The 15,327-nt window shown below is 46.8% G+C and overlaps 1 protein-coding gene across 2 annotated transcripts in view; it reads left to right on the forward strand.

Moving 5' to 3' along the window:
* Positions 1-289: 289 nt before the first annotated feature.
* arhgap39 (Rho GTPase activating protein 39) overlaps positions 290-15,327 on the forward strand; it is a 549,348-nt gene continuing 534,310 nt past the window's right edge. For both annotated transcript variants that reach the window (XM_085987363.1, XM_085987364.1), the window contains exon 1: positions 290-396. In XM_085987363.1, coding sequence (XP_085843489.1) covers positions 386-396 — 11 coding nt within the window. In that variant the 5' untranslated portion in view covers positions 290-385. The remainder of the gene's footprint in view (positions 397-15,327) is intronic.

A 15,327-nucleotide genomic window follows, 5' to 3' on the forward strand; every position in this document is an offset into this window, starting at 1 on the left:
TTATATTAATGCTATGAGATTAATCTGTTACATCTCCAGCTTTTTCCAGTTCTGATGAAGGGTCCCAGACCTGAAACGTTAACTCTGTCTCGCGCTCCACGGATGCTGCCTGGCCTGCTGAGCGTTTTCTGTTGTTATCTTGGCTACCAGCCAGGGATACCAGCCAAAGACTACGATTCCCAGAATGCGTTGGGGAGGGGGCGCAACGTACGTGTTGACGTCAGGCGGGCCGCTGCGCTGCGCGGCGCGCTGACGTCAGGTTGTTGTAGGGACGGAGAGTAAACGCGGCTCCAATATTAATGATGCTCGAGCCGGTGGCTGAGGCGGGCGCTTCGGATGGATCCGCTGCTTGCTGTCGCTGAACCTTACACTCGCTGAGGCGAAGATGGCAGAGAGGTCGGTTAATTTTAAATAAAAATAGAAAATCCTACATTTAAAAAAAAATTTGGATATATAATTTTATTTTGCTTCTCCCCCCCCCCGTGAAGTGATTTTATTATTTTTTTGTGTGTGTGTGTTTTCTGACTGACTTTTCCCCCTCAGGCGATGTTAACTGGTATTTTTTCTATTTTTTGCGGCTGGTGAGCTTGCCGCTTGGTGAATGCTGTGGGGAAGGGGTTTGGTGAAGCGGGGGAGGACCGGCTGCCTCAGCTCGGATGCCGGTGATGCTTGGAGTCAGTGTCCCGCTGCTCAATAGTGAGCTCCAGCCGTCTGCCCGTTTGACCGTGGGGGCAACCCAGTGCGCAGGCGCGGCCCTGCCAAATAGTGCGCCTCCTGCGCTCCGCGGCTTACTGCGCCTGCGCAGCGCTCTAACAGGTGCAATGGTGTGCGCATGCGCCAGGGGCTCTGTCTCCCCATCCTTGCTGCTCCTGGTTCCACAGAAATTGCACAGTGTAGAAAGAGGCCATTTCACCCATCAAGCCCGTGCCCGTGGGATTTCCTCCACTTGAGCTACCAAGTATAATCCTCCTTAAATAATCCTCTTTCAACTCCCTTTTAAAATAAATGAATGGAACCTGCTTGAGCAATGGTTTGTGGCATTGGAATCGCTCAATGATAAAGGAACCAAGGTACATCAAATTCGCCTTCTGCCATCTGGTACAACGATAATGGAGTCCTTGACTTACTGCGGCAATCAATCTCCCCTATCTATTCGTCTCCCAACAGACCCAGACATGAGGCGAGGAACACCCCCAGTGGTGGAGAGCTTTGGGAGCCATAGTTACCTGTTCCTCCCAAGCACGCTGTGCTCGCCGTGTCATGTCTCAAATTACTCCTGAACTGTATCCCAAAATGAAAGAAGTATATCTAATTTGCATTTGAATGATTCAATACTGTTTCTCGAGGGAGCCTGTTCCATAGATTGACTACTTGCTCACTGAAATAATGTTCCTGTAGATTAGTTTTGAATTTCTCCCCCTTCAAGTGTAGGCTGTGTCCTCTTGTACTCGTGTTCTGGACAAGCTGAAACAGCCTTTCATTGTCTACATTATCTGAGCTTTTCAGAATCCTAGAGACAGCAATTGTATCACCCCTCAACCTTCTCTTTTCCAATGGGAAAATGATCAATTTACATAATCACTCCTCCATAATCCAATCTCTTCACTCCCTCAGAGAATTGCACATTCTAACCACCGGTGAAAAGATTTTTTTCCATCCTTTTCAATTCTGTTTGTGATTGTCTTCAATTTGTGCCCTTTGGTTACCAGGACACTGATCGGTGCATACAATCTATCACAATTTAGCTGATCCTAAGCCTTCATAATCTTGAAGACTTCTATCGGGTTTGCCTTTTAAACCTTTTCAGATCTAGTGTTGGAGGGGAGAGAAAGCCCTAATTCCTCAAGTCTCCATTGCTGTAACCCCTCCGCTCTGGCAAGATCCTAGTCAATCTACACTGCACCTTTTACAAAACTTGTATTCCTTTCCTACAATGTGGTGCCTAAAATGGTAGAAAATGCTCCAGCTGCAGCCTCAGTTCAACATTACCAACATGCTTTTGTATTCTATTCCTCCAGACACACAACCAAGGGTTAATTTTTGCCTTTTTATGGCCTTGTATACATACTTGTGCTGCCACCATTAATGACCTGTGTATTTACACACCGAGGTCCCTCTGCTCCATTCATGGTGTATTTCATATCTAAAATATATTACTTTACATAGTATTTATAGTTAAACTCTGATGAGCAAGTCTGTTTGTTCACGGTGATTGATGGTTCTAATTGTACCTTTTCATGGCATGCGTTTTGTTTTAAATCCAGTTTATTCTCGCTGGATGGGAGTACTTTCTGTGTTTTAATTCATTTCACGTGGTTAATGTCTTGTGTATGTTTTAAGCATATATGTTACAATTGCAATCAGACAGCTTTGCACATAAAACTCTCGTCTGCTTACTGCTGGCGTACCCATTTTGTGATCTGCCCAATGTCAAAAGAAAGGGAAATATTGCATTTATGAATTTGCATTGATATAGTGGCTCACTCTGTCTCCCTGATATCCCAAAGTGCTGTGACTGTTGTTATGTAGGCAGGCATGGATTCGCTGTTCACAACAGTAATGAGATGAATGACCGGCTGATGTGTTTGTAGTGGTGCTGGCTGAGGGAAGACTATTGGCCGGGACAGGGAGAACACCTTGCTCTTCAGGTAGTACCATGGGATCCTTCGGGACCACCTGAACCGGTGTACAGGGCCTAAAAGATAACCCTTCTGATAATGCCCCACTCTCTCCGCATCGCACTAAACATTGCTGTAGTCTGGACTAGGGCATGAACCCAGAATGTTCTGCCTCGAGAGGTGAGTGTTTCCAACTGAGGCTGTTTAGTGCAGGAGTTTTGAAATGGGATGTAATTTTTGATTTCCCCCCCAAACCATCTGTGCAATGATAGTAAGTTTTGAGTCCAGATAGTGTATGACTAGTGCATAAAGTTCCAGCGTGCCAATTCTCTGACTGTACCTTAGAATTGAGTTCAAGTGTGTGTATTAAAGAGATGTCGAAATTTCTGCTTGGTTTAAGACCTAATAAAAATGAAAAATATCTTACCTTTACTTTTAAGCTTCTTAATTTTCAGAAATGTTCTCCTTTTCTGAAGGTTCTGTTCTCTGGTACTCTGAGCATTCTTCATGTGGAGTATTTCAGTAATTTTGGGGTGTTTGACTTTAAAGAGCCTCACAACTAAACACGAATCTATTTCACCCGATGTCCGTACATATTGTAGTGACGCTAACTCATAAGTAGGCTTATGAATTTTAAATTTTTCAGTGGTTAATTCTTTAATGTAGTAAAAATAAAATCTGCCACTATCCTTGCAAGAGGGACTTTTAAATGTTGGCAAAATACTGAATATTTAATACACACTGTGCCTTGTTTGTAAGACTCTCTCTTGCTGTCTTCTTCACCCTGATAGTATCTTCGTTTTGGCCTGTGCTGTGAAGCATCACTGGCAAGATGGCTGACCTGCTCCTCGTCTCCCACCAGTGCTGCTCTTCAATTTATTTAAATGCCATTTGCTTTTAAAGCTATCACTTCAAAAAAGGGATTTGAATTCTGATGCGTTTACTGGGCGAAGGAGCACCTGTTGACTTTTCTCACATCTGTGGGTCAGGATCAAATGCTCTTGTGTCCGATATAACCAGTGGAGAAAGCATTTCTCTGAAGGCTCGGGGGATAAGTCTCTGGTGCAAGACTGTTAGAAACATAGAAGATAGGAGCAGGCGTAGGCCATTCGGCCCCTCGAGCCTGTTCCGCCATTTAATGAGATCATGGCTGATCATCCAAATTCAGTACCCTGTCCCTGCCTTCTCCCCATATCCCTTGATCCCTTTAGCCTTAAGAAATATATCTAACTCCTTCTTGAATATATTTAATGAATTGGCCTCTACTGCCTTCTGTGGTAGAGAATTCCACAGGTTTACCACTCTCTGGGTGAAGAAATTCCTCCTCATTTCTGTTTTAAATGGCCTACCCCTTATCCTTAGACTGTGACCCCTGGCTCTGGACTCCCCGCCATCGGGAACATCCTTCCTGCATCTAGTCTGTCTAGTCCTGTTAGAATTTTATAAGTTTCAATGAGATTCCCTCCCATTCTTCTGAACTCCAGCGAGTATAAGCCCAATCGACCCAATCTCTCCTCATACATCATTCCTGCCATCCCAGGTATCAGTCTGGTGAATCTTCGCTGCATTCTCTCCATGGCAAGAATATCCTCAGATAAGGCGACCAAAACTGCACACAATACTTAAGATGTGGTCTCGCCAAGGCCCTGTACAACTGCAGCAAGACATCCTTGTTCCTGTACTCAAACCCTCTCGCCACGAAGGCCAACATACCATTTGCCTTCTTAACCGCCTGCTGCACCTGCATGTTTACCTTCAGCGACTGGTGCACAAGGGCACCCAGGTCTCGTTGCACTTCCCCTTCTCCCAATCTATTGCCATTCAGATGATAATCTGCCTTCCTGTTTTTGCCACCAAAGTGGATAACCTCACATTTATCCACGTTATATTGCATCTGCCATGCTTTTGCCCAGCAGGTCTAAATGAAATAGCCCACTGTACCTCAACCTCTGGTCACCTTTTCTTGTGCAAGAGTGAATTATTCCACTTGGTAAAGCAGTGACTTCTCTGAAATAGATGATTAAATTGTGTACAGTTATAGCGTGCTTGTAATGTGGGCTCCCTCGTGCCGAGAACTGAGTTGGGTTTTTGCGCAGGGCCCTTACACTGGTAGAGGAATGATAAAATAATCTTTTCTCACGACTTGCCGATGCGCCAGACATCCAGGTCACATGTAATGCAAGTTGTGAAGCGCTCTCTGTGTTGCCTTCAATCATAGTGGATTGTAATTCGCGGGTGATTTACTACCATAATCTGAATCTCTGTCCTGTTTGTCTTGTGTAGCTTTTTTTTTGTGTGCCTTCAGTGCTGCACTCTTGCATGTTCATTTTGAATACTGGGAGATTCTGACCTCATTACAGCAAGTGCACTGAACAAATCACTTACAGTGGATTATTTGGGAGAATTCTGTGGTTCGTGTGCCCAGTTTATATGATTGTTTAACAGCAATGGTGAATGGTTCTTCTTTTTAAAATTATAATTAACTACATTTTTTCAGCGTAATTAATGTGATGAGAGTAGAGCCTTTTGAGAACAAAATACTCAGCTTTCAGTGCGAGTGTCCTTTGTTCAGTATAGTCTCTGCAAATTTCTAAAGGTGGGTGTTGGTAAGACAATTCTTGTCTGTCCTGGTACTGGCTCCCATTGATAAATAACAGGAATGCTACAGGGCTGTAAAAATGCACCTTTCAAAGAGCAGAATGACATTTGTATTTGCACTGCCATTGTTTCCAGTTGAAACTATTGCCTGGATATTAACGGGCAGGTTATGTCGGCGGGGGACGCAGAGTTTCGGATGGGAAGTTTCCCCACATGCTGTGGAGTTTTAACTCCACAGCGTTCGTCTTCTGTCATTGACTGGTTCCGCGCCCGGAATTCAGCCTGATTGACAGGCTTGGCTTCCATTCGGGCGGGGAGGACTCCGGAGCAGACCGCAGGAGCAAGTAGGTCTGATCCCCCCCCCCCCCCCCCCCCACCCCCGGTGGGTTGTGGGGGCGGGTGGGGTCCGATTACCGACCTTGGGCGGGTGGGTCGGATCCCCGACCTCGGGTGGGGGGATCCTGGGAGGGGGTCCAATCCCTGTAGGAGGGTCTGGTCTCGGGGGTTTTAGTATGGTGAGAGCTTGGGGGCTGGGAGAGAGGGCGGGGGGGAAGCACGCCTTCTGGCCCGCAAGCAGTGCTGTAAAGGCACTTGCTTTGAAGCTGTCATCGCCTCCCTTCAGCTGCCGGGTTTCCCAATGCCTGGGAAACCCAGGCGCCCCCTGTAAGACCTGCAAAGCAGGTTAAATCAGAGGGTGCCAGTCTCATTAAAATATTTAAATTGCCAACCTGGGAGCGGGTTGCCTGCCTGCCCGCCCCTTGTCCCGCCTCCGTTAAACCTGGAAGTGGGTGGGTTGGAGGCCAGTTGGGATCGGCGTTCAGCTGTTTAAAATTTGAACATCTGTCCTGAGCCCAACTCATCCGTTGTTGGCTGTTAAAATTCAGCCTTGTGTAAAACCAGAAAAAGTACTGGGAATACAAAGCATAGGTAGAAGGAAAGTTCAGTTTATGCTTCAGGTCACAGAAATCACAGAAACCCCACAGTGCAGATAGAGGCCATTTCGGCCCATCGAGCCTGCACCGACACATATCCCACCTGATCCCCGTAACGCCTACACCAACACATATCCCACCCTATCCCCGTAACCCCACGTATTTAATCCCCCTAACACTAAGGGTCAATTTATCATAGCCAATCAACCTAACCCGCACATCTTTGGACTGTGGGAGGAAACCGGAGCACCCGGAGGAAACCCACGCAAACACGGGGAGAATGTGCAAACTCCACACAGACAGTCACCCGAGGCCGGATTCGAACCCGGGTCCCTGGCGCTGTGAGGCAACAGTGCTAACCACTATGCCACCGTGCTGCCCTTCATCAGACCTCCAGTACATTGCAGGTAGAAAATGCCATAAAAGAGGTAAATGGGATTCTGGGTTTTATACTTATGGGTTTTGAATATAAAAGCAAAGATATTATGTAGAATTTGTACAAGATGGTCAAGAAAAAAGAAATAACTTGCATTTATATAGCACCTTTCACAACTTCAGGACGTCCCGAAGTGCTTTACAGCCAATTAAATACTTCTGAAGTGTAGTAATGTAGGTAACACGGCAACCAATTTGCACACTGCAAGCTCCCACAAACAGCAATGAGGTAATGACCAGGTAATCTGTTTTCTGGTGATGTTGGTTGAGGGATAAATACTGGCCAGCACACCGGGGAGAACGCCCCTGCTCCTCATCGAATAATGTCATGGGATCTTTTACATCCACCTGAGGGGGGGGGGGATTCGATTTAACGTCGCGTCCATAAAGGTGGCACCTCCGATAGTGCAGCACTCTCTCTCGATGTCAGCCTAGATTATGTACTCGAGGCTCTGGAGTGGGACTTGAACCCACAACCTTCGGATTCGGATGCGAGAGGGCCACCACTGAGCCATGGCAGTCGCACTCAGTTCGAGTATTCTGTATAGTTCTGGGCACCCATTATAGGAAGGATGTTTGAGCCATGAAAAGGATGCAGCAAAGCGTCACGAGAACGATACAGGAATGAGAGGGTACAGTTATGAAGAAACACACTCAAATTTGGTGATTTATTTGCTGGAACATACAAGGTTAACAAGCGGGCATATAATACGAAAATTTTGAGAGTATCAATAAAGATTGGATGGTGAATCAATAACACTGGGGCTTCAAATTAGGATTATCGCTTGGTGATTTTCGTAGAGAGAGATTAGAATTTTTTAATAAGTGGGTTTTGAGATAGAGATATAACATCATTTAAAAGAGAATTGGATAAGTATTTTAAGAAGGAAGACTATAAGAGAATGTGGACAAAGCTCATTGAAATGACATTACGGTGGATTTCTCCAGTTAAGGAGCTAAACGTTTTATGATCCAAATTGCTTGAAAATATATCAAAAGAAGCTTCTACACTAAATATTACTGGTCATGTTTTAGGTGGATTGTGGCAGGAGCACCCTGCTTATGGCCTTACCCACATCTTCGCTCCTAGAATTGTACCTCCATTGATAAATGTACTTCTCTATGAATTGTGAAGTGCACTGCAAATGTCTCTGATTCAATATTTAGCATTCATTGGTTTTGATTTTCTTTTTTCCGTTTTGTCTTTTTTTTAAACTGAAGATTGAGGAATGTTATCAGGGTGGGGGAAGGGGGGAGAAAGAAGGTGTCAGCCGTGGCTCAGAGGTTGTGGGTCCGTGTCCCACTTGAACTTGTGCACGTAATCTAGGCTGACACTACAGTGCAGCACTGAGGTTGTGAAAGGCTGACAAGTGGCAAGTAACATTCGCACCACACAAGTGCCAGGCAATGACCATCTCCAACAAGCAAGACTCTAACCATCTCCCGTTGACATTCAATGGCATTACCATCGCTGAATCCCCCACTATCAACATCCTGAGGGGTTACCATTGATCAGAGACTGAACTGGACCAGCCATATAAATACTGTGGCTACAAGAGCAGGTCAGAGGCTGGGTATTCTGTGGCGAGTGTCTCACCTCCTGACTCCCCAAAGCCTTTTCACCATCTACAAGGCACAAGTCAGGAGTGTGATGGAATACTCTCCACTTGCCTGGATGAGTGCAGCTCCAACAACACTCAAGAAGCTCGACACCATTCAGGATAAAGCAGCCTGCTTGATTGGCACTCCATCCACCACCTTCAACATTCACTCCCTCCACCACCAGCGCACTGTGGCTGCAGTGTGTACCATCTACAAGATGCACTGCAGCAACTTGCCAAAGCTCCTTCAACAGCACCTTCCAAACCCGCGACCTCTACCATTGAGAAGGACAAGGGCAGCAGACGCATGGGAACATCACCACCTACAAGTTCCCCTCCAAGCCACACACCATCCTGACTTGGACCTGTATCGCCGTTCCTTCACTGTCGCTGGGCCAAAATCCTGTAACTCCCTTCCTAACTGCATTGTGGGTGTACCTACACCATATGGACTGCAGCGGTTCAAGGCGGCGGCTCACCACTATCTTCTCAAGGGCAATTAGGGATGGGCACTAAATGCAGGCCTAGCCAGTGACGCCCACATCCCATCAATGAATTTTTTTAAAAGGCGCTATGTAAATGCAAGCCTTTCTTTCCATCTTGAGCACTCTCCGCATTAAGCATTCCCAGGTCTGATGTAGAGCAACTAGCTTTAAGTGTCCTTTGAGTTTACCCCAATAGTTTCTTGTGCTGGTCATTATAAATGCAAGTTGTTCTGAGGTTGGGAATATGTTCCGCCAGTGTGCATTTCCATCCTCATTGCCCCTTCCGTGTGAGAGTGCCAATTTGTGCCAAATTAGGCGCAGTTTTGAGCTGTTGGAAAAGGGACTTCCATACCATCAGCCTGAGCTCTGTTCAAAGCCTGCAGTGCGGTACTGCGGGAGTGCTGCATTGTTGGGAGGTGCATTCTTCCAGACGAGATGTTAAATCGTGGGTGGGTGGGGACGGTGGTCATGGGGGTGGGGAGCCCCATGGCAGTATTAGAGTTCGGTACACAGGCCTCGGACAAACACCACTGCCAGAAAACGGATTATCTGGTGCTTCATCTGATTGCTGTTTATGGGACCTGGTGTGCAAAATGGCCGTCACCAAAACATAACCGTAACTGCACAATATAGTTCACTTTATGCCCATGCTCTGGGACCTGAGCCATGGGCATTACTGTATATGAATGCAAGTTCTTCTCAAAGAACAGAGTGCTGACTGACTGTGCCTCCCAGTTTCCACCAAGGGCATCTTTGTAGTGGTTGTGTAGTACTTTAAACTCCTTGAAATAAGAACCATGTGTCTAGTCATGTGGGTTGCAAGATGGTGATGTGAGGGAGACGTCGGGTCAGTGAAATTGTTCTGTTTTGAAACCTTTTACTTACAGTAGTTTTTCTTTAAGCAGTTTATTGAGGCAAGATGTGGACTTCAAATTGCTACAGTTTCTTTTAATTATGGTGTATAGTTCTTTTAATTGAACATGGCACGAGAAAGATCACTCTTTACTTAAAAACCCTTGGAGTCTAATGCTAGGCTGGTGCTGAAAACGTGGTATCTAATTAAATGTCCCGCTATATAGATTAAGGAAATACATGTCTGAACTTTTGTTATTACTTGACTGTTTTTGAGATATTACTTTTAGAACATCCCATAAGGTGCGAGCTCCTCTTCTCCCAGCTGGCTTTGTAATTTGTGTAACAGTAATTCCACTAATTAGACTGCGCGAGATTAGATTGCTAATTAAAAGTTCCTTCTCTTTTCAAAAAAAAACTTCACCGAAGTGGCCTACTGCTACCTTGACTGCAGTCTATTTCCCATCTCGTTCTCTCTCTCTCTGCGTTGAGTATCTTCCGTCTCATTACAGTATTTCACAGTCTACAAATTTTCAAGGACTTTTTAAACTGAAACAGGAGGGAGTATGTTCTGTCCTGCTGTTGTCCTAATAATGCGTGCCTCTGTTTTGTTTTATCAAGGTGACCGGAGCAACGTGCTCTGCTGTATATAGAAACATAGAAGATAGGAGCAGGAGTAGGCCCTTCGAGCCTGCTCCGCCATTCAACGAGATCATGGCTGATCATCCAAACCCTAGCACCCGGCCCCTACACCGACAGCCATCCCACCCAAGCCCTATCCCTGTAACCCCGTAACCCCACGTATTTAATCCCCCCTAACACTAAGGGCCAATTTTTATCATGGCCAATCAACCTAACCCGCACATCTTTGGACTGTGGGAGGACTGTGGGCAGCACGGTGGCATAGTGGTTAGCACTGTGCCTCACAGCGCCAGGGACCCGGGTTCGAATCTGGCCTCGGGTGACTGTCTGTGTGGAGTTTGCACATTCTCCCCGTGTTTGCGTGGGTTTCCTCCCGGGTGCTCCGGTTTCCTCCCACAGTCCAAAGATGTGCGGGTTAGGATGATTGGCTATGATAAATTGACCCTTAGTGTTAGGGGGATTAAATACGTGGGGTTACGGGGATAGGGTGGGATATGTGTTGGTGTAGGGGTTACGGGGATCGGGTGGGATATGTGTCGGTGCAGGCTCGATGGGCCAAAATGGCCTCTATCTGCACTGTGGGGTTTCTGTGATTCTGTGTGTGTGAAACCGGAGCACCCGGAGGAAACCCACGCAAACACGGGGAGAATGTGCAAACTCCACACAGACAGTCACCCAAGGCCGGATTCGAACCCGGGTCCCTGGCGCTGTGAGGCAACAGTGCTAACCACTATGCCACCGTGCTTTGTATTTTATTTTCACTTGCGGCTGACTGAGCAACGTGTGTACGGTCATCCTTTGAACAAAGCCTGGAGTTGTGGCGTTCGCATGCAAAGCGCGCACTGCCCTCTTCATTAAATTTTCAGGAGTTCAAATACTGACCTCTTAGCTAGACAATTGTGTGTGTTTCACGCACCCGACTGCAGAATGTCCTGTGGGGTGTTCCACGTCAGGAAAATGCAACAAATGGGGAAACTTGAAGTGGGCCATTGGAAGGCCTTTTCCTGTTCTAGAAGGCGACTGTATCCAAACAAATTGTTGCTGGCCTGCCAAATGGAACTGAACGTACAGGTTTGATATTTTGTCAACATGGTCATCCGTTGGCTTCAGGCTGAGTGAATGTTTGAAGTTCAGAGAATTGGAGGATTGACTTGCCCCCTTTTCTGTGAATAGTGTTTGAATCTTGCTGCAGTGAGTGTATTTGCATGGTCTCTTGAGTCTGGTGCCACCACCCATGTAATGGACATCAGCGTACCATGTATTGACCTGGGAGTGGTGCAGTAAACTGCTCCAATTCCTCTTGACAGTTATTGATTTGAATAAAACCGCTTAACTCAAGGCCAAGATTATTATTTGTATACCAAAGTATCAAACCAGATATCCTTAATCTGACCAGGCAGCTCCATCCTTCGCCACATTCCTTCTTCACCGGTCTTATTCCTGTGGGGTTTTTTTTTTAAGCTATTGAAAAGCCTGACTGAAGGGTCAGGTACAAGTCACTACTAAGGTTGAAAAGATAGGAGCGAAGATGAGGTAACGTAAGAAGCAATGACCAGGTAATGCCAAAGTTATGGTTTAAAAGCCTACAGGTTGTGGGAGGACGGGTGGGAAGGAGCTCTACAGTTTTGGAGTCCTGGGGAAATTAGACTGTGAAGGTACAGTATCTCTTGATTGCAACACACTGAGTATTGTGTGCAGTTTTGGTCGCCTTATCTGAGGAAGGACGTTCTTGCCATGGAGGGAGTGCAGTGAAGATTCACCAGGCTGATACCTGGGATGGCAGGAATGACGTATGAGGAGAGATTGGGTCGATTGGGCTTATATTCGCTTGAGTTTAGAAGAATGAGAGGGGATCTCATCGAAACTTATAAAATTCTAACGGGACTAGACAGACTAGATGCAGGAAGGATGTTCCCGATGGCGGGGGAGTCCGGAACCAGGGGTCACAGTCTAAGGATAAGGGGTAAGCCATTTAGGACAGAGATGAGGAGGAATTTCTTCACCCAGAGAGTGGTGAACCAGTGGAATTCTCTACCACACAAGGCAGTTGAGGCCAGTTCATTAAATATATTCAAGAAGGAGTTAGATATATTTCTTAAGGCTAAAGGGATCAAGGGGTATGGGGAGAAAGCAGGGACAGGGTACTGAGTTTGGATGATCAGCCATGATCTCATTGAATGGCGGAACAGGCTCGAGGGGCCGAATGGCCTACTCCTGCTCCTATCTTCTATGTTTCTAACACACTGATGCCGGAGGAAGGAAGAATATATAGAATGGTGTATTTGCAGTTTAGAATGAACGAGAGCAGAGTTCAGAGGAACATTACGCATCAATGAAAGTGTCCAGGAAGGTTACAGTGCAGAGAGAGAGAGAGGCTAGCTAGAGATAAGAGTTGGGATGACGAGCTTTTTTTCTTTTGCATCCTGTCCATAAGTGCAAGAGGTGCCTGAAGAGCCTGCCCAGGTGTGGCGGCAGTATTCAAGTCTTGGATGGACCGTGTAGCCAATACCTTTCTTGGACACTGTTGTCTTTCCGTGCAAATCCTGATTGCTTTCAACGCTCCCCTAGACTTTGGATTTTTTTTTTTTAAGACCTGTACCTATTGGACTACAACAAATAACACATAAGGATCCCTGGCTGCCAGCAATTTTGCAGTACCTCATCTAAGTGCTTCTCTTCATTTGTGAGCCGAGTCAAGAGGGTGACTGCAGGCTATCTGACTGAAGCTGTGGAATCACTGGTGAGCTAGATATTGCCCTTTGATGCCTGTACCTCCCACGGCCTGGGTCAATGAAGCCATTTGTACCTTCACATAACTATTGCGAATGGTAGCCTAGTGGTTATGTCACTGGGCTAGTAATCCAGTGGCCTGGACTAATGATCCGGAGACGTGGGTTCAAATCCCACCACGGCAGCTGGGGAATTTAAGTTCAGTTAATTAAATAAATCTGGAATTAAAAAGCTAGTATCAGTAATGGTAACCATGAAACTATTGGATTGTCATTTAAAAACCCATCTGGTCCACTAATGTGGAAGGAAATCTGCCGTGGTCTGGCCTATATGTGACTCCAGACCCACAGCAATGTGGTTCACTCTTAACGACCCTCTGAAATGGCCTCGCAAGCCACTCAGTTAGTTGTACACAATAAGAATAAGAATAAAACCGGACGGACCACCTGGCATCGACCTTGGCACCGGCTTCGTACATGACAACCAATCGACCATGCAAAGTCCGCATCACTAACATCGGGGGACTTGTGCCAGAATTGGGAGAGCTGTCCCACAGACGAGTCAAGCAACAGCCTGATATAGTCATACTCACAGAATCATACCTTTCAGCCAATGTCCCAGATTCCTCCATCACCATCCCTGGCAGGACAGACCCACCACAGGTGGCACCACTGTGGTATACAGTTGGGATACAGACTCCGGACCCCATGAAGTCTCGAGGCTTCAGGTCAAGCATCAGCAAGAAAACCTCCACCTATCGCCCTCCCTCAGCTGATGAATCAGTACTCCTCCATGTTGAGCACCACTTGGAAGAATCACTGAGGGAAGCATGGGCACAGAATGTACTCCAGGTGGGCGACTTCAATGTCCATCACCAAGAGTGGCTCGGTAGCACCACTACTGACCAAGTCATGAAGGACATAGCTGCCAGACTGGGCCTGCGGCAGGTGGTGAGCACCAACACAAGGGGACCTCGTCCTCACCAATCTACCTGTTGCAAATGTATCTGTCCATGACAGCATTGGTAGCAGTGACCACTGCACAGTCCTTGTGGAGACGAAATCCCATCTTCACACTGAGGACACCCTCCATTGTGTTGTGTGGCACTACCATCGTGCTAAATGGGATAGATTCAGAACAGATCTAGCAGCTCAAAACTGGGCATCCATGAGGCGCTGTGGGCCATCAGCAGCAGCAGAATTGTATTCCACCACAATCTGTAACCTCATGGCCTGGCATATCCCTCACTCTACCATTACCATCAAGCCAGGGGACCAACCCTGGTTCAATAAGGAGTGTAGAAGAGCATGCCAGGAGCAGCACCAGGCATACCTAAAAATGAGGTGCCAACCTGGGGAAGCTACAACACAGGACTACATGCATGTTAAAAAGCAGAAGCAGCATGCTATAGACTGAGCTAAGCAATCCCACAATCAACGGGTCAGATCAAAGCTCTGCAGTCCTGCCACATCCAGTCGTGAATGGTGGTGGACTATTAAACAACTAACGGGAGGAGGCGGCTCCATGAATATCCCCATCCTCAATGATGATGGAGCCCAGCACGTGAGTGCAAAAGACCAAGGCTGAAGCGTTTGCAACCATCTTCAGCCAGAAGTGCCGAGTGGGTGATCCATATCAACCTGCTCCTGAGGTTCCTACCATCGCAGAAGCCAGTCTTCAACCAATTCGATTCACTCCACGTGATATCAAGAAACAGCTCAGCGCACTGGATACAGCAAAGGCTGTGGGCCCCGACAACATCCCAGCTATCATGCTGAAGACTTGTGCTCCAGAACTGGTCGCACCTCTAGCCAAGCTGTTCTAGTACATCTACAACTCTGGCATCTACCTGACAATGTGGAAAGCTGCCCAGGTATGTCCTGTCCACAAAAATCCGGCCAATTACCGCCCCATCAGTCTACTTTCAATCATCAGCAAAGTGATGGAAGGTGTCATCAACAGTGCTATCAAGCGATACTCATTCACCGATAACCTGCTCACCGATGCTCAGTTTGGGTTCCGCCAAGACCACTCTGCTCCCGACCTCATTACAGCCTTGGTCCAAACATGGACAAAGGAGCTGAATTCCAGGGGTGAGGTGAGAGTGACTACCCTTGACATCAAGGCAGCATTTGACCGAGTGTGGCATCAAGGAGCCCTAGTAAAATTGAAGTCAATGGGAATCGGGGCGGGGGGTGGGGGAGAAACTCTCCACTGGCTGGAGTCATACCTAGCGCAAAGGAAGATGGTTGTGGTTGAAGGTCAATCATCTCCACCCCAGGACATCGCTGCAGGAATCCCTCCGGGCAGTGTCCAAGGCCCAACCATCTTCAGCTGCTTCATCAATGACCTTCCCTCCATCATTAAGATCAGAAGTGGGGATGTTCGCTGATGATTGCACAGTGTTCAGTTCCATTCACAACTCCTCAGATAA

The sequence above is a fragment of the Somniosus microcephalus genome, chromosome 5 (assembly GCF_052327205.1).
Source record: "Somniosus microcephalus isolate GS21.2 chromosome 5, FLI_Smic_1.0, whole genome shotgun sequence".
Taxonomy (NCBI): Eukaryota; Metazoa; Chordata; class Chondrichthyes; order Squaliformes; family Somniosidae; genus Somniosus; species Somniosus microcephalus.